The sequence below is a fragment of the Phyllobates terribilis genome, unplaced genomic scaffold, assembly GCF_046119375.1.
Source record: "Phyllobates terribilis strain yellow unplaced genomic scaffold, ASM4611937v1 Scaffold_1__5_contigs__length_1240528914, whole genome shotgun sequence".
Taxonomy (NCBI): domain Eukaryota; kingdom Metazoa; phylum Chordata; class Amphibia; order Anura; family Dendrobatidae; genus Phyllobates; species Phyllobates terribilis.
This window is the reverse complement of record NW_027362761.1, coordinates 1,157,889,459-1,157,916,201: the sequence shown is the minus strand read 5'-3', so window position 1 is coordinate 1,157,916,201 and position 26,743 is coordinate 1,157,889,459. Positions and strand designations below refer to the sequence as shown.

At 45.1% G+C, this 26,743-nt stretch overlaps 1 protein-coding gene across 1 annotated transcript in view; it reads left to right on the top strand.

The window, feature by feature from the left end:
* The window catches only part of LOC141162562 (cilia- and flagella-associated protein 99-like), a 76,289-nt gene that overhangs the window by 24,543 nt on the left and 25,003 nt on the right, over positions 1–26,743 (top strand). Inside the window, exons 3-8 of the mRNA XM_073648793.1 lie at positions 2,901–3,045; positions 3,772–3,866; positions 9,362–9,474; positions 14,619–14,793; positions 16,875–16,955; positions 24,705–24,773. Coding sequence (XP_073504894.1) covers positions 2,901–3,045; positions 3,772–3,866; positions 9,362–9,474; positions 14,619–14,793; positions 16,875–16,955; positions 24,705–24,773 — 678 coding nt within the window. The remainder of the gene's footprint in view (positions 1–2,900; positions 3,046–3,771; positions 3,867–9,361; positions 9,475–14,618; positions 14,794–16,874; positions 16,956–24,704; positions 24,774–26,743) is intronic.

Sequence of the window (26,743 nt, the reverse complement as noted above, 5' to 3'; positions counted from 1 at the left end):
GGTCACACTTATAGCGGTCACACTTATAACGGTCACACTTATAGCGGTCACACTTATAGCGGTCACACTTACAGCGGTCACACTTACAGCGGTCACACTTACAACGGTCACACTTACAGCGGTCACACTTACAGCGGTCACACTTATAGCGGTCACACTTATAGCGGTCACACTTACAGCGGTCACACTTACAGCGGTCACACTTATAGCGGTCACACTTACAGCGGTCACACATACAGCGGTCACACTTACAGCGCTCACACTTATAGCGGTCACACTTATAGCGGTCACACTTATAGCGGTCACACTTATAGCGGTCACACTTATAGCGGTCACACTTACAGCGGTCACACTTACAACGGTCACACTTATAGCGGTCACACTTATAGCGGTCACACTTATAGCGGTCACACTTATAGCGGTCACACTTACAGCGGTCACACTTATAGCGGTCACACTTACAGCGGTCACACTTATACCGGTCACACTTATACCGGTCACACTTACAGCGGTCACACTTACAGCGGTCACACTTATAGCGGTCACACTTATACTGGTCACACTTACAGCGGTCACACTTATAGCGGTCACACTTATAGCGGTCACACTTATAGCGGTCACACATATAGCGGTCACACATATAGCGGTCACACATATAGCGGTCACACATATAGCGGTCACACTTATAGCGGTCACACTTATAACGGTCACACTTATAGCGGTCACACTTATAGCGGTCACACTTATAGCGCTCACACTTATACCGGTCACACTTATACCGCTCACACTTATACCGCTCACACTTATAGCGGTCACACTTATAGCGGTCACACTTATAGCGGTCACACTTATAGCGGTCACACTTAGAGCGGTCACACTTAGAGCGGTCACACATATAGCGGTCACACATATAGCGGTCACACATATAGCGGTCACACTTATAGCGGTCACACTTATAGCGGTCACACATATAGCGGTCACACTTATACCGGTCACACTTATAGCGGTCACACATATAGCGGTCACACTTATAGCGGTCACACTTATAGCGGTCACACTTATAGCGGTCACACTTATAGTGGTCACACTTATAGCGGTCACACTTATAGCGGTCACACATATAGCGGTCACACATATAGCGGTCACACTTATAGCGGTCACACTTATAGCGGTCACACTTATAGCGGTCACACTTATAGCGGTCACACTTATAGCGGTCACACTTAGAGCGGTCACACTTAGAGCGGTCACACATATAGCGGTCACACATATAGCGGTCACACTTATAGCGGTCACACTTATAGCGGTCACACTTATAGCGGTCACACTTATAGCGGTCACACTTATAGCGGTCACACGTATAGCGGTCACACTTATAGCGGTCACACTTGCTGAAAAACAATTCATCAAGAGCATTTGATTAGTAGGACCCGGCTAAGTTACTACAAAGGCAGTAAGGGTGTACTTACTTTTTCTCTCACTGCTTTTGCATTTAGGCCTAGTTTTTTATTGATATATAATGACGCGCTGTCATTTGCCAGGCGTTGTTCTCCATCCAAGGTTGTAGTTACCTAATTTTAAGACTTTTTTTATGGGGCGTTTAGTGAAGAAGGAAACCTCTGTTCATTTGCCTTGTGATTAATAATATTTCCTCGTGCGTCTCGTCATGAATGCTGCAGGACCGGCGTCCAACTTCAGGGGATAATTTGCCTTGAAATCACAATGACGTATATGTGCAGAGGTTACCCTGTTGACCTCGCTGATTGTATTCACACAGATGATGGTAATCAGTACTTGGTGAAATTAGTCAGCTCAATCTTCCTGGACTAAGAATAGAATGACGGAACTAAGTGAAGACTGACACAACGTTTTTCATGCTTCATACATTAAACTCAATTAAAATGGCGTGTACCTCTTAATGAATATGGTGCTTCTTGTACTCCGTCAAGACCGGCGTAGCATGAGCGTGTGCTAGTCGTGAAGAATCGACCCATTATCTAATACCTTGTGGTCAGACCACCGCAAATTGATATTTTATTAACTACGCTATTAGTAGCTCAACTATATAATTGTTTTAAATTGTCACCTTAGGCACACTCTTTATGAGGGGCAGTGAAAGATTCATACAATATGAATATATATCCTGTTGAGACTAGTGTACTTACTATGAAAATCCATGTCTTAATGGCTGTATAATCCTAATATTACTATGAGCATTTTATGAGTCCAGCCAAAGTATAACAGAACTGATGAGTCAACGTGTATTCCGTCTCCACCCACCGAGCCTGTCAGCTGCAGCTTGTACTGAGCAGTGTGAGGTCTCAACAGCAGGTAGGAGGACAGCACAATGTCATTTGGGTGGAGATTCAGCAGCAGGGAGGAGGGGCACTGAGGAGCTCTCAATCAGGCCTGATACTCGGAGATTCAGCAGTAGCAGCAGGGAGGACAGGTACTGAGGAGCTCTCAATCAGGCCTGATACCCGGAGATTCAGCAGTAGCAGCAGGGAGGAGAGGCACTGAAGAGCTGTCAATGAAGCTTGATTCATCGAAATTCAGCAACAGCAGGTAGGAGGAACACTGAGGAGCTGGCAGTAGGGCTAGGTGGGCAGAGATTCATAACAAGAGGGAGAGGGACATTGAGAAGCTGACAATCAAATAAGGAAATTGAGTTTAAACATTCAAAAAGTATTGTACAGCCATTCTGTCACGCATTATCACTGTAAGTACACCAGCCTCATCAGGTCTAAAAGATCTGTTTACAAATGTATGCAGTTTTGTATTGTGAAATCTGCTGACAGAATGTTTAGTGTTAAGCACGTTCCTTCTATCATTAGTCCCGATACATTTCTCTTGTAGCTATAGTTCATCCACCTGTAGATTTCCTGCCTTTTCTCTCCTAGATTCTTAATGATGAAGAAGAACAGTTTGTCCTTGACGTTCTTTGTGGATGTGTTCAATATAAAAATCTCCTGGACGTTGTTGTCCGAGCTTTCTATGCCCGGGACGGGAAGCATTATCTACTGTCAGAGCGGTCTTTGTTTGCTGGTAAGTAGGAGCTCCCAGCTATGAAAGTGAACAACGGGTCAACTTGGTGCAGGAAAGGGGTGGAAAGATCTACATTGATGGGTGGGAAAGATTAAATGTACCTTGATGTGATGACCTGAAAATCAGGGAAATCTTTGGAGACATTTTGATATTCCGCTTAGAACGCTGAACTGATAAGAAAGAAAATCAGCAGCAGAAATCAAAAACTGAACCTCCGATTTCTGCCGTGGATTTTCAGTTTGCACCGCTGCGGATTCACATGGTGAATAGCCCCATTCAGTGGGTTAACCGCTTGCCCGTGTGGCTACCCTCAAGTTTATATATACAGGTGCATCTCTCTAAATTAGAATATCATCAAAAAGTAACTTTATTTCAGTTCTTCAATACAAAAAGTGAAACTCCTATATTATATAGAGTCATTACAGAGTGATCTGTTTCAAGTGTTTATTTCTGTTAATGTTGATGATTATGGCTTACAGCCAATGACAACACAAAAGTCATTATCTCAGTAAATTAGAATAATTAACAAAACACATCTGCAAAGGCTTCCTACGCGTTTACACAGGTCCCTTTGTCTGTTTCAGTAGGCTCCACAATCATGGGGAAGACTGCTGACTTGACAGATGTCCAGAAGGACATCATGCGTTCTCGTCTATAGCACACTGACCAGAGTGTATTATTATTATTGATGCTTATTAATACTGTTTCTTTCTTTTTTTTTTGCAGTGATCAGTTACATAGCCATATTTAGGATTGGAGATTTAGGTCTTCAGACCTTTGGTAGAATCATCAAATGCCAAGATTTCACCAAGATGGTCAAGGTATACCCCCTATATGGACCATTAGTTTCCTAACTTCTAAAAAATCAAAAGCATAAAACGTTTTATTTTAATATTATTGCTATTATTATTATATATTTTTTCCACTGCCGCCAAATTTTATTTTTGCACTTTTATTTTTTCCTCCACTTCTTTTATAACTTTCTTATTCTTCCGTCGTCACAGCCGTATGTTGGCTTGTTATCTGCGGGACGGCTTGTAGTCTTGATCGACAGCATTTACTTTACCATATAATGTACTGAAAAATCAAGAATTAATTCCAAGTTGAGTGAAAAAACAATTTCAATGTAGTTTTTGGGGTTTTGTTTTTACAGTTTTGGTGCATCAGTGAATATAATGGTCACTACATAGTTAGTGGGTCCAGAGTGAGCCCCCATCGATGCCGCTTAACCGTTTTAATTTTTTTTTAAAAATACATAAAATTTGAATTAAAAAAAAAGTTTTCCCAGTTCAAGAATTTAAAAAATAAACATTTGGTATTGTCGCATCCGTAAATGTCTAATCTATCAAAGTAAAAAAATTAATTAATCCTAATCCGAATGGTAAATATCGTAAAGAGAAAAAAAAATGAAATGCCAGAATTGCTGCTGTTGGTCTCCACATGTTGCTAAAAAAATAAAATAAAGAGTGATCAAAATAAGGTATGTACCCCAAATGGTATCATATAAAACAGGGGTGGGCAATTAATTTTCCCAAGAGGCCACATGAGAGCATGACTGTTGTGGAGGCCAAACCAATAGGCTGAAATTAATTCTGCTCAATATTAATATCAATATATTAATAATTATTTTATATTAATGTTGTATCACTAAATATTGAGCAGAATTAAGTATGCTGACATCCCCCCTATATGCTGTATGAGCCTGCAGACAGCTTTCCCCATATATACAGTATGAGTCCCCACAGAGCCCCTGTATACCGTAAGAGCCCCCACATAGCCTCCTATATACCGTAAGAGCCCCCACACAGCCCCTATATACAGTATGAGCCCTCACATAGCCTCCTATATACCGTATGAGCCCCACATAGCCCCCTATATACAGTATGAGCCCCCACATAGCCTCCTATATACAGTACGAGCCCCCCACATAGCCTCCTATATGCAGTACGAGCCCACACATAGCTTGCTATATACAGTATGAGCCCACACATAGCCTCCAATATACAGTATGAGCCCCCACATAGCCTCTTATATACAGCATGAACCCCACATAGCATAGTCTTAGAAAATGGCAACACAAGACAATATTTTTTATGTATTTTATTTTACAAATTTCAGATTTTTTTTCCCCCAGTTAAATTATAAAAAAAAAACTATACAAGTTTGGTATCTCCATAATCGGAGTGACCTGGAAAATCATAATGTAAGGTCATCTTTTTACCGCACAATGAACATCATAAAATCATAATTTATTTTTCACCATAATTGGATTTCTTTTGGATGATAGAACAAACGGTGTCATCCAAAACTACAACTTGTCCTGCAAAAAAAAAAAAAGCAAGTCTTCATATGTAGATGGAAAAATTAAAAGTTATGGCTTTTGCTCCAAAGAGCAAAAAATGAACATTAGCTGTAGCAGGAAGGAGTTAAAAGATAGAAGTTCACTTTAATGTCAATTTATGCCGGTAAGAACAGTGAGGTTTATAGACGCCATAGGTAGAGATTTTATTCAAGTCCTTACATACTATGGATTCAGTTCTGATCTGAAGGGGCCCGCAGTCCTGGCCGGATCAGCGGCTTGGCCTTTGGGCCCCGATGATGGTAGTCACAGAGGTAGTCACAGGCCTCTTGTGTCTGCAGTGATGACTTTGGGCTTGTCGTGTGCTGTGCATCCTCCATTACACAGAAGTATTATACGCAGCCCGCGTACTCCGGCTTCTCACGCTCTGGGTGCTATGGCGGTCAGTAAAGGCGTGGTAGTGGTGGTTGTTGTTGCGTTGGAGGAGATGTCTGAGCAGAGCGCGCTCCCACACCTGTTTCTGCAGTAATAGCGGAGAGTATTGGCGCCCCAGGTGGGATGCGTCCCACTCACCGGTGACATCACACCCCGCACCACAACCTCCACAGTAATGAACATATGCAGCTCACAAATTAGCCGCCTATAATTAGATTTCTCTGCCTCTCGGAAAGTCTTGTTTGCTACCAAAATAGCTTTCGTCTGACAGAAGCCGAGCGCCGCTCCGTCAGAAATCCACAGCCGTAGAGGAACATATATGAGGCCTCTGGAGCTACAGAATCACCATGACCATAGAAAGAGGAATAGGTCTTGTATGTACTGTCCTCATGGCATTCACAAGTGGGCTGTCAGGGGGCAACTAAGGGGTCCTAAGGGTCCCAGAGCAAACTCCCTTCCCACACTGCAGATGCCCTAATTTGCATTTACTATCCCTTCGCAGGCCGGCCGTGCAAGAGGGTAAATTCCAGATCCTGCCCAGGATGTGCCGCAGTCGGCTAGGGTCTCGCGTAGTGACCACTGCACTGCTGTAATGTGGCCAGTAGCCTGCGGCATCGGGCTCAGCACTGGGGTTCAGACCATTGTACACTCTGCTGTCTGGGGAAAACAAGATAGAAGAGAACCTCCTGACAGGTGGGGGTCCGACCGCTGGGACCTGAACTGATCGGCAGAACGGCGAATATTAATTTATTCCCGAAGGAGCACTTCTATCCCCATTACAAAATGGTCAGATGCCCGACCGTTGTTCCATTCATTCTCTTTAGGACTGCCAGAAAAAGCTGAGCGCAGCACTCAGCAGGCACATAAAGAATGAATGGAGCGGGCACTCAGCAGGCACATAAAGAATGAATGGAGCGGGCACTCAGCAGGCACATAAAGAATGAATGGAGCGGGCACTCAGCAGGCACATAAAGAATGAATGGAGCGGGCACTCAGCAGGCACATAAAGAATGAATGGAGCGGGCACTCAGCAGGCACATAGAGAATAAGTGCAGCGGGCACTCGGCAGGCACATAGAGAATGAATGAAGCCATCAATCAGCAGGCTCTTAGAGAATGAATGGAGCCGGCAATCAGCAGGGACATGGAGGATAAGTGGAGCAGGCACTCAGCAGGTACATAGAGAATGAATGGAGCGGGCACTCAGTAGGCACATAGAGAGTGAATGGAGCGGGCACTCAGTAGGCACATAGAGAATGAATGAATGGAGCGGGCACTCAGCAGGCACATATAGAATGAATGAATGGAGCGGGCACTCAGTAGGCACATAGAGAATGAATGAATGGTGCGGGCACTCAGTAGGCACATAGAGAATAAGTGGAGCCGTCAATCGGCAGGGACATGGAGGATAAGTGGAGCCGTCAATCAGCAGGTACATAGAGAATGAATGAAGCGGGCACACAGAAGGGGCATAGAGAATAAGTGGAGCAGGCACTCAGCAGGCACATAGAGAATGAGTGGAGCGGGCACTCAGCAGGCACATAGAGAATGAGTGGAGCGGGCACTCAGCAGGCACATAGAGAATGAGTGGAGCGGGCACTCAGCAGGCACATAGAGAATGAGTGGAGCGGGCACTCAGCAGGCACATAGAGAATGAGTGGAGCGGGCACTCAGCAGGCACATAGAGAATGGGCGGGTTGTACAGGGCTTGGCATTCACAGCACTGTCAGATCTACAGCAGAGAAAACAGTTTTTGATCAAAACAGCAGCAAGTGAGTAACCACATCGTGCTGCGCTCAGATAGGGGAGCACAAACCTGGTGACAGATTCCCTTTTAAAAAAGAAAATACTTTGTAAATAGCCTTTATTAAAAATGTGTCCCAGCTCCCATGCAGAGCTATGTGTCTCCACAGTAAAGGACAACACACAATCTTTGTAGTCTGACCCTGCAGTCACTCAGTTACTTTCCTCCACTACTTTTTCCTAACATCCATTTCTTATAGTAGCAGGAAGTAAGGAACAAATCAAGGAGACTGTCGGATCAGACTACACCGGGGTTATCTGTTGTCTGTTACCATGGACACACATAGATCCGTATAGATGACAAAACACTGAACACGGTTTACAAAGTTGTTTTATTTCTTCATGGTAAATGCACTCAGAATCGTGAGTGCAGCTCTGGAGTATAATACAGGGTGTAACTAAGGATCAGTACAGGATCAGTAATGTATGTACACAGTGACTGCACCAGCAGAATAGTGAGTGCAGCTCTGGAGTATAATACAGGGTGTAACTAAGGATCAGTACAGGATCAGTAATGTAATGTATGTACACAGTGACTGTACCGGCAGAATAGTGAGTGCAGCTCTGGAGTATAATACAGGGTGTAACTAAGGATCAGTACAGGATCAGTTATGTAATGTATGTACACAGTGACTGCACCAGCAGAATAGTGAGTGCAGCTCTGGAGTATAATACAGGCTGTAACTAAGGATCAGTACAGGATGAGTAATGTAATGTATGTACACAGTGACTGTACCGGCAGAATAGTGAGTGCAGCTCTGGAGTATAATACAGGATGTAACTCAGGATCAGTAATGTAATGTATGTACACAGTGACTGCACCGGCAGAATAGTGAGTGCAGCTCTGGAGTATAATACAGGGTGTAACTAAGGATCAGTACAGGATGAGTAATGTAATGTATGTACACAGTGACTGTACCGGCAGAATAGTGAGTGCAGCTCTGGAGTATAATACAGGATGTAACTCAGGATCAGTAATGTAATATATGTACACAGTGACTGCACCAGCAGAATAGTGAGTGCAGCTCTGGAGTATAATACAGGCTGTAACTCAGGATCAGTAATGTAATGTATGTACACAGTGACTGCACCAGCAGAATAGTGAGTGCTGCTCTGGAGTATAATACAGGGTGTAACTAAGGATCAGTACAGGATCAGTAATGTAATGTATGTACACAGTGACTGCACCGGCAGAATAGTGAGTGCAGCTCTGGAGTATAATACAGGATGTTACTCAGGATCAGTACAGGATCAGTAATGTAATGTATGTACACAGTGACTGCTGCAGCAGAATAGTGAGTGCAGCTCTGAAGTATAATACAGGATGTAACTCAGGATCAGTAATGTAATGTATGTACACAGTGACTGCACCAGCAGAATAGTGAGTGCTGCTCTGAAGTATAATACAGGATGTAACTCAGGATCAGTAATGTAATGTATGTGCACAGTGACTGCACCAGCAGAATAGTGAGTGCAGCTCTGGAGTATAATACAGGATGTAACTCAGGATCAGTACAGGATCAGTAATGTAATGTATGTACACAGTGACTGCACCAGCAGAATAGTGAGTGCAGCTCTGGAGTATAATACAGGATGTAACTCCGGATCAGTACAGGATCAGTAATGTAATGTATGTGCACAGTGACTGCACCGGCAGAATAGTGAGTGCAGCTCTGGAGTAGTACAGGATAAGTAATGCATTGTATTTATAATCTCCTTATGCTGACCATACAGGTGATGAGTTACTTGTGTTCTTCCACTAATTAACTTGTCTTGTCAGTTTCTTAGATTTTTCTTTAATGTCCTAAACCTGAGCACTTGGATAAAAGATGAATGGAGTCAGATCTATGATTCAAATTACGTGAAGGAAAACTGGATTAATCCATTACTGAAGTGAGTATAATGTATCTTCTTGTAGCATGGAAGGAAGGGCTGGGCGCAGATTAGGGACACAAGCTCCTGTAAAGGGAACCTTTCAGGTGATTCATGCGGCCCAAACTTTCAGAGAAAATATACTGTGACGTCCCCAGATGGCTCTTCCCAGCGCTGCTGCAGGTGATTGATATGTCTCCCTCTCACTGTGGGAGAAACCTGTCAATCACCTCTAGCAGCGCTGGGAAGAGCCGGCATAGAGGGATCTGACGATTGTGGGACCTAATATAGGCTCTCAGTCCTCAATCCTCCTACTACCTAGGACAGGGATGTCAAACTGAAGCACACAAAGGGCCAAAATGAAAAACTTGCACAAAGTCACGGGCCAACCAGTATACAGTATAATGGGCCCCACATAGTCCTCCATACAGAATAATGGGCCTCACATAGTCCTCCATACAGAATAATGGGCCTCACATAGTCCTTCATACAGAATAATGGGCCTCACATAGTCCTTCATACAGAATAATGGGCCCCACATAATCCTTCATACAGTCTAATTGTCCTCACATAGTCCTCCATACAGAATAATGGGCCCCACATAGTCCTCCATACAGTATAATGGGCCCCACATAGTCCTCCATACAGAATAATTGCTCTACATAGTCCTCCATACAGTATAATGGCCCCACATAGTCCTCCATACAGTATAATGGCCCCACATAGTCCTCCATACAGAATAATGGCCCCACATAGTCCTCCATACAGTATAATGGCCCCACATAGTCCTCCATACAGTATTATGGGCCCCACATAGTCCTCCTTACAGAATAATGGGCCCCACATAGTCCTCCATACAGTATAATGGTCCCACATAGTCCTCCATACAGTATAATGGCCCCACATAGTCCTCCATACAGTATAATGGCCCCACATAGTCCTCCATACAGTATAATGGCCCCACATAGTCCTCCATACAGTATAATGGCCCCACATAGTGCTGCATACATAATAATGGGCCCACATAGTCCTCCATACAGTATAATGGGCCCCACATAGTCCTCCATACAGAATAATGGCCCCACATAGTCCTCCATACAGAATAATGGCCCCACATAGTCCTCCATACAGAATAATGACCCCACAAATTCCTCTATACAAAATAATGGGCCCCACATAGTGCTGCATACAGAATAATGGCCCCACATAGTCCTCCATACAGTATAATGTGCCCCACATAGACCTCCATACAGAATAATGGCCCCACATAGTCCTCCATACAGTATAATGGCCCCACATAGTCCTCCATACAGTATTATGGGCCCCACATAGTCCTCCATACAGAATAATGGGCCCACATAGTCCTCCATACAGAATAATGGCCCCACATAGTCCTCCATACAGTATAATGGTCCCACATAGTCCTCCATACAGTATAATGGCCCCACATAGTCCTCCATACAGTATAATGGCCCCACATAGTCCTCCATACAGTATAATGGCCCCACATAGTCATCCATACAGTATAATGGCCCCACATAGTCATCCATACAGTATAATGGCCCCACATAGTCCTCCATACAGTATAATGGACCCCACATAGTTCTCCATACATAATAATGGCCCCACATAGTCATCCATACATAATAATGGCCCCACATAGTCCTCCATACAGAATAATGACTCCACATAGTCCTCCATACAGAATAATGGGCCCCACATAGTGCTGCATACAGAATAATGGCCCCACATAGTCCTCCATACAGTATAATGGGCCCACATAGTCCTCCATACAGTATAATGGCTCCACATAGTCCTCCATACAGTATAATGGGCCCACATAGTCCTCCATACAGTATAATGGGCCCACTTAGTCCTCCATACAAAATAATGGGCCCCACATAGTGCTGCATACAGAATAATGGCCCCACATAGTCCTCCATACAGTATAATGGACCCACATAGTCCTCCATACAGTATAATGGGCCCCACATAGACCTCCATACAGAATAATGGCCCCACATAGTCCTCCATACAGTATAATGGCCCCACATAGTCCTCCATACAGTATTATGGGCCCCACATAGTCCTCCATACAGAATAATGGGCCCACATAGTCCTCCATACAGTATAATGGCCCCACATAGTACTCCATACAGTATAATGGCCCCACATAGTCCTCCATACAGTATAATGGCCCCACATAGTCCTCCATACAGTATAATGGCCCCACATAGTCCTCCATACAGTATAATGGCCCCACATAGTCCTCCATACAGTATAATGGCCCCACATAGTCCTCCATACAGTATAATGGACCCCACATAGTTCTCCATACATAATAATGGCCCCACATAGTCATCCATACATAATAATGGCCCCACATAGTCCTCCAAACAGAATAATGACTCCACATAGTCCTCCATACAGAATAATGGGCCCCACATAGTGCTGCATACAGAATAATGGCCCCACATAGTCCTCCATACAGTATAATGGGCCCACATAGTCCTCCATACAGTATAATGGGCCCACATAGTCCTCCATACAAAATAATGGGCCCCACATAGTGCTGCATACAGAATAATGGCCCCACATAGTCCTCCATACAGAATAATGGACCCTACATAGTGCTGCATACAGAATAATGGCCCCACATAGTCCTCCATACAGTATAATGGGCCCCACATAGACCTCCATACAGTATAATGGGCCCCACATAGTCCTCTATACAGAATAATGGGCCCCACATAGTCCTCCATACAGAATAATGGCCCCACATAGTCCTCCATACACAGTAACGGCCCCACATAGTCCTCCATACAGTATAATGGCCCCACATAGTCCTCCATACAGAATAATGGCCCCACATAGTCCTCCATACAGAATAATGGCCCCACATAGTCCTCCATGCAGAATAATGGCCCCACATAGTCCTCCATACAGTATAATGGCTCCACATAGTCCTCCATACAGAATAATGGGCCCACATAGTCCTCCATACTGAATAATGGGCCCACATAGTCCTCCATACAGTATAATGGCCCCACATAGTCCTCCATACAGTATAATGGCCCCACATAGTCCTCCATACAGAATAATGGCCCCACATAGTCCTCCATACAGAATAATGGCCCCACATAGTCCTCCATACAGAATAATGGCCCCACATAGTCCTCCATACAGAATAATGGCCCCACATAGTCCTCCATACAGAATAATGGCCCCACATAGTCCTCCATACAGAATAATGGCCCCACATAGTCCTCCATACAGAATAATGACCCCAAAAATTCCTCCATACAAAATAATGGGCCCCACATAGTGCTGCATACAGAATAATGGCCCCACATAGTCCTCCATATAGTATAATGGTCCCACATAGTCCTCCATACAGTATAATGGGCCCCACATAGACCTCCATACAGAATAATCGCCCCACATAGTACTCCATACAGTATAATGGCCCCACATAGTCCTCCATACAGTATTATGGGCCCCACATAGTCCTCCATACAGTATAATGGGCCCACATAGTCCCCCATACAGTATAATGGCCCCACATAGTCCTCCATACAGTATAATGGCCCCACATAGTCCTACATACAGTATAATGGCCCCACATAGTCCTCCATACAGTATAATGGCCCCACATAGTCCTCCATACAGTATAATGGCCCCACATAGTCCTCCATACAGTATAATGGCCCCACATAGTCCTCCATACAGTATAATGGGCCCACATAGTCCTCCATACAGTATAATGGCCCCACATAGTCCTCCATACAGTATAATGGCCCCACATAGTCCTCCATACAGAATAATGGCCCCACATAGTCATCCATACAGTATAATGGACCCCACATAGTCCTCCATACAGTTTAATGGCCCCACATAGTCCTCCATACAGAATAATGGCCCCACATAGTCCTCCATACAGTATAATGGGCCCACATAGTCCTCCATACAGTATAATGGCCCCACATAGTCCTCCATACAGAATAATGGCCCCACATAGTCATCCATACAGTATAATGGACCCCACATAGTCCTCCATACAGTTTAATGGCCCCACATAGTCCTCCATACAGAATAATGGCCCCACATAGTCCTCCATACAGTATAATGGCCCCACATAGTCCTCCATACAGTATAATGGCCCCACATAGTCCTCCATACAGTATAATGGCCCCACATAGTCCTCCATACAGTATAATGGCCCCACATAGTCCTCCATACAGAATAATGGGCCTACATATGGGTTGTGGTTCTGGTGTTGCGGACCAAATAAAACCGCCCTGCGGGCCAGAGCTTGGCGTGTATAACCTAGGCGCATGGGCTATAGAATTACCACGTTAAAAAAATATATAAAAAGGGCACAAAAAATCTAAAAATAAATAATAAAATAAATATATACAGTATTTTTTTCTATTTTTTTTATATTACTGTGTAGAAAGTTAAACCTGTATCTGAAATAAAGTTAATGTTATTTTCATCTAATAGTGATCGCTGTAAAGCTATGTTCACACGCAGTGTCTTTGTCTTCAGCTAAACCTGCTCTCTTGGCATTAAAAATGCTGCAGATTTTAGTGTATTTTTGTGTTTTTTTATGCTTTTTTTAGCTGCTTTTTTTGAGCGGATTACATGTGATTTGTCTACAGGACATGTTTAATAAAGTTAGTTTCTTTCTACAAAAATCGCAATAAACGCTGCAATTTTTTTTGCACTTTCTCATTGCTTTCGATGGGTGAAAAAAATACTGAAAAATCTGTGAAAGAATTTATATATAATAATAATAGTAATAATAAAAAAAAAGTATTTGTGCCTTACTCACCATCCCCTGGTCCAGCACTGATTCTCCGCCTCTACTTCTGTTTTCTGTTATTGCCTGAAGCCCTGACGTCACATCTTTGAGTTCAGCTTGTCTGCCAGACATAACAGCATGAGCAGTGATTGTCTGCAGCGCTGTCGATCTGACATCAGTGCTGCAGACAATAACATACATTGGGAGTTGCAGCGGAGACTCAGCTCTGGACCTGGGGAGGGTGAGTATTTTTTTGACAACCTGCAGCCAGGGCACATTGATTTTCCTAAACTGTATTCATTGCTGATCGTCTCACTCTATGTTACACACTGCGATGAGTGCACGTTTTTTTCTCCACTAGGTGGCAGCCTGAAGTGCTGAACTTAATAGATTCCATTGATAGTAAGATGGCGGACGGTCCGGATATAATAAAAGGCTCTAAAGTGACGGAAGTGAAGGAGTTCAGTATAACAAAGCCGAAGCCCAGAACTCTGCCGCTGCCACAGAAAATACCCGTCCAAAAGCCTCACCAGCCGGTCAGTGGTCGCCCACTAGGGGGCGTTATACAGTGCGGGGCAGAAGATGGGACTGACACTCGCTGCTCCTGCTTTATAGAACAGCGAGGTTCTTCAGCAGCTGCAGTTGTGTATTCAGATTTGTGTCCCAGAACCTGTCTACCACTGTGTCTATTAACCCCACAGTCAGGGACTGCACTGCAATACCACGCACAACCTGTAGGCAGGGATAGCGCTGTTCTTGTTTTATTTCTAATCCTGTATAATCGTTTTAAAGGCTGATAAAGTGATGGCGTCTGATATCATTTGCCATCTCCTCCTGGTTGGGTCCAACGTCCCCATAATCCAGGGACTGAAGAGATCGCTCTGGTTTAGCGCTGCATGCTCATCAAAGCTTGCAGGGATAAACAGTTAGGGGGCGCCACAGTCACTGAGTTCTGCTGAGCCTTCATTCTTAGGTTCTGTTTTAGTGATAGAATATCACCTCAGCTGCTGCAGAACCTCATAATACACCTCAGCTGCTGCAGAACCTCATACTACACCTCAGCTGCTGCAGAACCTCATAATATACCTCAGCTGCTGCAGAACCTCCATAATACACCTCAGCTGCTGCAGAACCTCATAATGCACCTCAGCTGCTGCAGAACCTCATAATACACCTCAGCTGCTGCAGAACCTCATAGTACACCTCAGCTGCTGCAGAACCTCCATAATACACCTCAGCTGCTGCAGAACCTCATAATGCACCTCAGCTGCTGCAGAACCTCATAATACACCTCAGCTGCTGCAGAACCTCATACTACACCTCAGCTGCTGCAGAACCTCATAATACACCTCAGCTGCTGCAGAACCTCATAATACACCTCAGCTGCTGCAGAACCTCATAATATACCTCAGCTGCTGCAGAACCTCATAATACACCTCATCTGCTGCAGAACCTCCATAATACACCTCAGCTGCTGCAGAACCTCCATAATACACCTCAGCTGCTGCAGAACCTCATAATACACCTCAGCTGCTGCAGAACCTCATAATACACCTCAGCTGCTGCAGAACCTCCATAATACACCTCAGCTGCTGCAGAACCTCATAATACACCTCAGCTGCTGCAGAACTACAGAATACACCTCAGCTGCTGCAGAACCTCATAATACACCTTAGCTGCTGCAGAACTACAGAATACACCTCAGCTGCTGCAGAACCTCATAATATACATCAGCTACCGCAGAACCTCATAATACACCTCCGCTGCAGTACATCAGAATACACCTCAGCTGCTGCAGAACCTCATAATACACCTCAGCTGCCGCAGAACCTCATAATACACCTCCGCTGCAGTACATCAGAATACACCTCAGCTGCTGCACAACCTCATAATACACACCTCAGAAGTTGTGTGTAATGTGAGGTTCTGCAGCAGCTGGGGTGGGTATAATGGGGTTCTGCAGCAGCTGAGGTGTGTATTACAATAAAAAGTGTCTGCATCTGTAAATGATGAGGAATCATGGACCTGTATAAATCCCCGTTCTGGCCTCATGTTGACCCTGAGGGTCCTGACCGGTCAGAATGGGGTTGTGTTACTTTGAGCATTATTCATGAAGAAGATGGACAGGAGAACAGAAGGACGGAGGGAAAGGAGGACGGGGGCAAAGGAGGACGGGGGCAAAGGAGGACAGCAGAACCAGAGGAAAGGAGGATGGGAGGACGGTAGGAAAGGAGGATGGGGCAAAGGAAGACAGCAGAATGGGAGGAAAGGAGGATGGGAGGATCAGGGAAAGGAGGATGGGGCAAAGGAGGACGGGAAAGGAGGACAGAGGAAAGGAGGATGGGGCAAAGTAGGACGGGAGGGAAGGAGGACGGGGGGAATGGAGGACGGGGCAAAGAAGGACAGGAGGATGGGGGGAAAGGAGGATGGGGGGAAAGGAGGATGGGGTGGGGGGACAAGAGGTGCAGACATGAGCATCCTTATTATTATAAGGAATGTAAGTGGTGATGGCCGAGCCGCGGGGAATATTCACACACGGGAAGGGTCTCCTGTCCGCATAATGATATCAGTAGTTGTCTCAGTATTTGCTATAAATGTCCGCCATCTCTGCACACAGGTTCCCAACACCACGTACAAAAGTCCCAAAGACCAAGACGTTCTTCAAGGGAAGAAACTGAGAAACCGTAAGAAAGCAGAGGTGGGTTACATGTAAATAATCTACTCCCTCCAGGCGGGTGAGGACACAATGCAGGATAGATCATGTGGTGCCGATGAGGACCGGAATGGCGCTGAGACCAGGAGAAAGCGGCAATGGGAACGTGAATCAGTGCCAGCACTTCATACACAATAATCACTAAAATGGGGACAAAAGATTACATTTAACACCGGAGTGCTACTTTGCTAAATTTTCCCCAAAGTACATTCATGAGAAATTTGCAGTGTCGGCAATAACACTGGAGAGATCACGCAGATCCCTCCACTGCCACCAATTTGTCAGGGGACGCAACTCCTCCAATTATCAGGACAATTACGCAATTGACTGATGAGTGATGGATGAGGCTGCAGCTGCTTCCACTAATAAGGCCGGTTATTAGGAAACTCACAGTGAGCATATAGTATATACTCCTCTGATTTCAACACATGAAATATATATACACTACCGTTCAAAAGTTTGGGGTCACCCAGACAATTTTGTGTTTTCCATGAAAACTCATACTTTTATTTATCAAATGAGTTGCAAAATGAATAGAAAATATAGTCCAGACATTGACATGGTTAGAAATAATGATTTTTATTAGAAAGAATAATTTTCTCCTTCAAACTTTGCTTTCGTCACAGAGTGCTCCTTTGCAGCTATTCCAGCATTGCAGACCTTTGGCATTCTAGCTGTTACTTTGCTGAGGTAATCTTGAGAAATTTCCCCCCATGCTTCCTGAAGCCCCTCCACAAGTTGGATTGGCTTGATGGGCACTTTTTTGGTACCATACGGTCAAGCTGCTCCCACAACAGCTCAATGGGGTTGAGATCTGGTGACTGCGCTGGCCACTCCATTACAGATAGAATACCAGCTGCCTGCTTCTTCCCTAAATAGTTCATGCATAATTTGGAGGTGTGCTTTGGGTCATTATCCTGTTGTAGGATGAAATTGGCTCCAATCAAGCAGTGTCCTCAGGGTATGGCATGGCGTTGCAAAATGGAGTGATAGCCTTCCTTATTCAAAATCCCATTTACCTTGTACAAATCTCCCATGTTACCAGCACCAAAGCAACCCAAGACCATCATGTTACCTCCACCATGCTTGACAGATGGCGTCAGGCACTCTTCCAGCATATTTTCAGTTGTTCTGCATCTTACAAATGTTCTTCTGTGTGATCCAAATTCCTCAAACTTTGATTCGTCTGTCCATAAAACTTTTTTCCAATCTTCCTCTGTCCAATGTTTGTGTTCTTTTGTGCATATTAATCTTTTCCTTTTATTAGCCAGTCTCAGAGGTTGCTTTTTCTTTGCCACTTTGCCCTGAAGGCCAGCATCCCAGAATCGCCTCTTCACTGTAGACATTGACGCTGGCGTTTTGCGTATACTATTTAATGAAGCTGCCTGTTGAGGAGTTGTGAGGCGTCGATTTCTCAAACTAGAGACTCTAATGTACTTGTCTTGTTGCTCAGTTGTGCAGCGGGGCCTCCCACTTCTCTTTCTACTCAGGTTAGAGCCTGTTTGTGCTCTCCTTTGAAGGGAGTAGTACACACCGTTGTAGGAAATCTTCAGTTTCTTGGCAATTTCTCCCATGGAATAGCCTTCATTTCTAAGAACAAGAATAGACTGTCGAGTTTCACATGAAAGTTCTCTTTTTCTGGCCATTTTGAGAGTTTCATAGAACAAACAAATGTAATGCTCCAGATTCTCAACTAGCTCAAAGGAAGGTCAATTTTATAGCTTCTCAAATCAGCCAAACCGTTTTTAGCTGGGCTAACATACTTGTGCAAGGGTTTTCTAGGGTTTTCTAAACATCCATTAGCCTTCTTATGTGGCGCCCCTGAGGGTTCAGTCGCCACAGGGGTACTGCACCTCAGACCGAGGTGTGGTATCTCCTCTCTGAGGTAAGAGTGGAGCACCTCTCGGGACTCAGCCATCCATTCAAAACTACACCACTCCTGTCCTGAGGGGGCTTTAAGGCACCATAGTGCTGCCCCAGCCGGGATAGAGGAGATGGGGGGAACCAAAAGATAGGGGGAATCATGTAGTGGGTGAGGGTGGAGGACGCACTTTAGGTTACACTCATTCTATCATATTTAATCAATGGCCATCTTAGGTTCAAGGTCCTTTGATTGTGGTCTTCATCACTGAACGTGGTTTTCCGGTGGAACCTGCAGCTGACAGGAGATACACGGTCTCCGGCCTTGAGGCGAGGAGCGGGCTAGAGTTAACGGCTATCTCTACCCGGTCAAGGTCCCTACCTAAGAAGGCCTGGAGGGGAGCAGAGGAGACAAGCTCCACAGGTAAAAGGATCCCAGGGGATGCAGACGGAGCGGCATACCCCACCTGTCCTCACTATTCTGGCCTAGTCAGAGATTTCTGCTGCAAAAGGGGTACCGGCCCCCGATATCTGGCTTTGTTACTTCATGTCCTAGTCAGAAAAGCCCGGAGGCTTAGAGGATCCCACTGGGTAACGGATGGAGCGGAGTTGCCACCCGTACCCTTGTTCTGTGTAAAGCCAGAGGGAGACCCAGCCTTGTAACACGCACCACATACGGACATGAGAGGACCTAGTGGGAAAGTCTAGGAACACTCTGGTGCAGGGGGTCCTGATTGATGCACCTGAACTACCCGGAGTATGCTGAACCCCTTCCTGGTGGCCGCAGCGCGCCGTGAGGAGCAAGGAGAAACCTTGCAGCTGACACCTAACAACATGAGTAAACTTGGAAGACTGCATCCATTGCCTCCGGTCCCTTATTTTAGCGCAACACCACACCGTACCACCCACTACGACCCCCCTGATCCGTCTTCTCTGCCCTGAGGCCCTGCTCCGCCTGTGGGGAGTAGTACCATCTTCTGCTGCCACGACATCCCGCCTCAGAGGACTACCGCAGCGCTGGTGGCAAATCACCAGGCACCACAAGTGGCGTAGTCATTACATCCACTCGATTACCACCGTCCCTCCTGTCCCTTATTTTTACTGTGATGACCCTGGGCGACTGCATCCACCTTACACCAGGAGGCCCGGTTCCGAGTACCCCCGTCTCTCAGGGTAGGGCCAGCGAGCGGGAGCGAGGCGTCACACTTACACAGTTAGCAAACACAATGTACCATTAAAATACTGGAGTGGTGGTTGCTGGAAATGGGCCTCTATGCACCTATGTAGATACTGCAATAAAAACAAGACGTTTGCAGCTAGAATAGTCATTTACCACATTAACAATGTATAGAGTGTATTTCTGATTCATTTAATGTTAGCTTCATTGAAAAAAAATGTGCTTTTCTTTCAAAAATAATGAAATTTCTAAATGACCCCAGACTTTTGAACGGTAGTGTAAATATTGTGGTAGATCGGCTCACTCGGCTGCACATAGAGGTAGACACAGGAACACTGGTTCTTCAAATATTCCACTGGTTTTATTAAAAGTACAGCATAAAACCAGTGCAGAGTTAGCAAAACAAACACGGCCTTCCCGGCTTAACAGGAAAACAAAACATAACATATGGCATAGGCTTTGTTGCTACGGGAATTCGTCCGCTTCAGGAACAATCAACACAAGGTCTAGCTTTCCTTAACACAAAAACACAGCTCCAGAACTTTCACCTCCAGACTCACGCCACACACTGCTCTAGAAAGCTGGGTATTTATCCTCTGGACTCCTGAAACTCTACAGCTGCTCAATCATCCTAGCACTAAACATAGCTGATTAACTCCTCTCAGCACTTAGTGTGCTGGATGATTTTTACTGAATATATTACTGTATATTACTGAAACTAACAACCTCAGTGCTACATATCTCCCCTTTAGTACTTTGTCAGCGACTTTGTCACAATATATACCCCCGATACGGTAACTGCCAACTCCACAATAACAAAATGAACTACTAGCTGCCACTACCAAAAGGTTTTACAGGCCGATTGGACACCCTTTACCGGAAGCGTATTGCTTAAGGGGTGCTGTTTCCATTTTCTAGATTTCATCTGGAAAAGTAGGCAGTGTTTTTAAAAATATACAAGACAATACAAAATGGGAACAAAACAATACAATATAAACAATTACATATAATAGAGATAAAAAAGTACTAAACCTGGGTAACAGAAATGACTCAGAGCTTAGCGGAGGTACTCCTTTAGGAAACGGGCATAACTACAGCAAGCTGTGCCTTCCAGGACTGACAAATGACCAAAACCCAAACTCTGATTTTTATTAGATCACGGTTACGCCCTCATGCCTCTCTTTGGTGAGCTCATATGGGGTCTGGTCATGGGATGTACTAGGTCTTTTAGAAGGTTATGAGATTCCCAACTATCAGGATATCTTCACCCCTGGAGGTCCCAGACGGTGATATTGTTGTCATGTTTCCTATTACTATTTTACCTTTCTATAGAGATGAAATATGGCATGGATAGCATCATCCATCCTGACGATTATAAGTTGGAGGCGTTTAGTCGCCCTTACGCTGATGTGAGTGATTGTGTTATGTTTGTCCTTTCACTACGATGGCGAAAATATATCTGTCATAAATATCGGATCGATGCAAATCCCAATATTCATCACTGACCACTGGCTCCAGAAAGTATGAGAAAATTTGTTTGAACAAAGAAAGCTAATTCCTTTGAACAGAGGAAACCCCTGTACTTTTCTGCCTCTGAGTATACGAATCCTAGGTTTGTTGGCTGGTTCTCATCAGATCCCCTTGTGGTAATTACCTGTTCACGGCAGGAGGTGCTACTTCAATGGAGGTTCTCACTTTCCCTGTTATAAATAATAAAATATGTTCAATGTGAGAATGATATGTCCTCACTCCGGAGATGTCTTTATGGATTTTACAATTTTTCTCTACTACATGCGGTATCTATTGAAGGGGTGCCGGAATATTCACAGCCGTAACTTGAAGCGTCTAGTCTCAAATAGAAAATATTTAATTGTGGAGACCCTCAAGCACCAGGGTCCAAGTGTTCCTACCTGTTTGGCCCCCCTATAGTTTTTCCCATGGGGATAGGTCATCCTCACAGCTGAAGGTGGAAGCGGCCCGTGGCCAATAATACCATAGACTAAGGTGCCGTGTCCCTCATCAGAATTGCCAGCGTTACTTTCCCTGTTAATTATTTTGGCCGGGTCTTGTCAATTCCTCTTTTGCAACATGTCAGCATATGTGATAAACGCCGTCCTGACAGGGAACACTGCAAGGACGATTGTTCTCTGTATAAAAGCTGTTAAATCAACAGAGCAGCTCGTCAATAGGAACAGCCCCATTACTGCGATTACCGATAGACGGCAGAAAAAGCCTCCATACAGCACGATTCTGCCCACGTCTGACAATGGACAGGCACCTCAGCTATTCAGGGGGATCATCACTCCGAACACTGACCGGACCCATAACACCGTCCTCTGTACACAGCTCCCCGCACTGACACTGCTGACCTGGGAGAGATTGGATGGCAGCGCAAGGACAGGTAGACCAGCTGTATAGGCGTAGGTCAGAGACAAAACAGAGGTAAAGAGAGGTAGGACACAAGACAAAAAGAGGGAGCAGGGTAGAAGTATGTGCAGGGTAGCAGGAAAGGGAAGTGCAGGGTGGCAATAAAAGGACATGCAGGGTGGAAGTAGATGAATGTGCAGCGTGGCAGTGGAAGTATATGCAGGGTGTCAGTAGATGACCGTGCAGGGTAACAGTAGAGAGGCGGGCAGGATATCAGTAGATGGACGCCCAGAGAGAGCAGTAGAGGGTCTTCTAGAGATAGCAGTAGATGGACGCCCAGAGAGAGCAGTAGGTGGTCGTGCAGAGATAGCAGTGTCTGGACGTGCAGAGATAGCAGCGTCTGGACGTGCAGAGATAGCAGTGTCTGGCCATGCAGAGAATGCAGTAGAGGGTCTTGCAGAGATAGCAGTAGATGGTCTTGCGGAGATAGCAGTAGATGGTCGTGCAGAGATAGCAGAAGGTGGTCGTGCAGAGAATGCAGTAGATGGTCGTGCAGAGATAGCAGTAGGTGGTCGTGCAGAGAATGCAGTAGATGGTCGTGCAGAGGATGCAGTAGATGGTCGTGCAGAGAATGCAGTAGATGGTCGTGCAGAGAATGCAGTAGATGATCGTGCAGAGAATGCAGTACATGGTCGTGCAGAGAATGCAGAAGGTGGTCGTGCAGAGAATGCAGTAGATGGTCGTGCAGAGAATGCAGTAGATGGTCATGCAGAGAATGCAGTAGATGGTCATGCAGAGAATGCAGTAGATGGTCGTGCAGAGAATGCAGTAGATGATCGTGCAGAGATAGCAGTAGGTGGTCGTGCAGAGATAGCAGTAGATGGTCGTGCAGAGATAGCAGTAGATGGTCGTGCAGAGATAGCAGTAGGTGGTCGTGCAGAGATAGCAGTAGGTGGTCGTGCAGAGATAGCAGTAGGTGGTCGTGCAGAGATAGCAGTAGGTCGTCGTGCAGAGATAGCAGTAGGTGGTCGTGCAGAGATAGCAATAGATGGTCATGCAGAGATAGCAGTGTCTTGACGTGCAGAGATAGCAGTGTCTGGACGTGCAGAGATAGCAGTGTCTGGACGTGCAGAGATAGCAGTGTCTGGACGTGCAGAGATAGCAGTAGAGGGTCTTGCAGAGATAGCAGTGTCTGGACGTGCAGAGATAGCAGTAGAGGGTCTTGCAGAGATAGCAGTGTCTGGACGTGCAGAGATAGCAATAGACGGTCGTGCGGAGATAGCAATAGACGGTCGTGCAGAGATAGCAGTAGATGGTCGTGCAGAGATAGCAGTGTCTGGACGTGCAGAGATAGCAGTGTCTGGACGTGCAGAGATAGCAGTAGAGGGTCTTGCAGAGATAGCAGTAGATGGTCGTGCAGAGATAGCAGAAGGTGGTCGTGCAGAGAATGCAGTAGATGGTCGTGCAGAGATAGCAGTGTCTGGACGTGCAGAGATAGCAGTAGGTGGTCGTGCAGAGATAGCAGTAGGTGGTCGTGCAGAGATAGCAGTAGGTGGTCGTGCAGAGATAGCAGTAGGTGGTCGTGCAGAGATAGCAGTAGGTGGTCGTGCAGAGATAGCAGAAGGTGGTCGTGCAGAGATAGCAGAAGGTGGTCGTGCAGAGATAGCAGAAGGTGGTCGTGCAGAGATAGCTGAAGGTGGTCGTGCAGGGAAACAGTTGAGGGACTTGCAAAGTTTTTAAAAACAAAACAAGTTAAAACAACAAAATAAGTTAAACCAATTAATAATAAAACTGAAGAAATATTATTTCTCTTCTACAGACTTACAATGACTCCAAAATATGCGACATATTGATATTTGGAATATTTGTGAGACCCATCGGGAGTGTTAATAGGTGTTGACCCTCAGGGTTGCTGCCCCCCAGCTTGTACTCTTCCCAGTTTGCCTCTACAGTGCATGGTCATCCACGCAGTAAATACTTTCATAGATGCGCCATCTAGTGGACAAATCATACATCACAGGGGCGTAAGTTTTTTTGATTATTAAGTTATTATGATCCAGTGTAATAAAAGTTATTTCAGTAATAAATCATCCAAAACATACTTTGTGGTCAGTTCATATCACCTGTATTCAGCTAGATGTCTCTGTTTTGCTCAGAAGCCATGAAAAAATGGAATTTTGTGCCAAGTCTGCCAGTGCAGGAACGACCCTTTGCACGGGCTCTCCTCTCTGGCTGATACAAGGCACATCCTTAGCAGGGAGATTTTGCTGTGACGTCTGTATGCCCTTCCGTCTTTATGATGTGTATTATCTTCTCATTCTTCATTTCAGGAGCTGTTAATGGAAGCAAACATGGGGCAGTTCAATTGTGCCAACCCCGAGAAGTCAGAGAAAACCAAGGTAAGTGCAATGCCCCCGTGGGTACAGCAGCGCCATCTTGACCTTTCCCCATCCATGAATAATCCCTATTGGATCAACAGGTAGGAACAAGCCCTGTGAAGGAGCTTCCCCACTGCTGTAAGTGCCAGCATTTCACTAGGACATCAGTGGAGTCTGATTGCTGGGACAACCCTTAAAGAGGACCATTATACTGTATGGAGGACTATGTGGGCCCATTATACTGTATGGAGGACTATGTGAGGCCCATTATACTGTATGGAGGACTATGTGGGCCCATTATACTGTATGGAGGACTATGTGAGGCCCATTATACTGTATGGAGGACTATGTGAGGCCCATTATTCTGTATGGAGGACTATGTGGAACCCATTATACTGTATGGAGGACTATGTGGGGCCATTATACTGTATGGAGGACTATGTGTGGCCCATTATACTGTACGGAGGACTATGTGGAACCCATTATACTATATGGATGACTATATGGGGCCATTATACTGTATGGAGGATTATGTGGGGCCATTATTCTGTATGGAGGATTATGTTGGGCCATTATTCTGTATGGAGGATTATGTGGAGCGATTATTCTGTATGGAGGATTATGTGGGGCCCAGTATTCTGGTTGAAGGACTATGTGGGGCCCAATATTCTGGTTGGAGGACTATGTGGGGCCCATTATTCTATATGGAGGACTATGTGGGCCCATTATTCTGTATGGAGGACTATGTGGGGCCCATTATACTGTATGGAGGACTATGGGGGGTCATTATACTGTATGGAGGACTATGTGAGGCCCATTATACTATATGGACGACTGTGTGGGGCCCATTATTCTGTATGGAGGACTATGTGGGGCCATTATACTGTATGGAGGACTGTGTTGGGCCCATTATACTATATGGAGGACTATATGGGGCCCATTATTCTGTATGGAGGACTATGTGGGGCCATTATACTGTATAGTGGTTGACCTGCGACTTTGTCTAAGTTTTTCATTTTGGCCCTCTGTGTGTTTGAGTTTGACATCCCTGATCTGGACCATTGCTTTCTATTGAAGTGGCGCACAGACAACCTCTTGTTATTGTGGACACCCCCTCAAGATATGACACTAGTTTTTTATATTTGCAGTAGATTGTTGCTACCAATCCATTACCTTTGGAACACTATTCATAGATGGAAGAATATATTATTACTCCTGACAGTGTGCTGAGTGACAGTCCAGCCGCCTAGTCAGGGCAAGGATGTGCCAGGCTTCCTCCATGTGTCTCCTGTTCTGAGTGATTACCTGGCTCCTTAGCTGGTTCTCTGCCTCCAATTACTGCCAGTTGTAGCTTAGCTCAAGTGGTATGTGTTTGCTCTGTGCTCCCTGTCTTGTATTCTGATCTTTGTTGCCCGACCTTGGATTTGCCTTTGACCATCCCTTTGCCTAGCCCCTTTATTTTGATCCGCTACCTTCCTGGAATTCTGACCTCGGACCATGACCTGACTACGCCTCTATCTTTCCCCTTACTTTATGATGAGCCCTCTTGGTATCTGACCCCGGACCGCTTGACTACCCAACCTCATGGCTTGTCCCTGAGCAGTGACTAGCATCACAGTACTATACAAAAAATTATGCTCTAGATATGTCAGGTCCTCTTCAAGCTGCCCACACTCCATAGATTACTATCCAAATCCATCAATTCTATCAGTACCAGCTAATAATATAATCTAATACATATAGGGAAACCTCGAGAGCCCCTCAGTGACTGATATTGGAGAAACAAAGAATGGATATGTTCATGTGTTAAGGGTGCTTAACAATGATGTTCTCTCATGATTGAAATGGATTATACCATGAATCATTCTCATAACAAAAGTCCCTAAAGGTTGGTATTAGCTGTTTGTGTTTTTTTTTTTAAAATAATTTTCAATGTTTCTAGAATAAAGAAAAACACTCTTTCTAATAGTTTCTACTTCCATTTGTCCCAA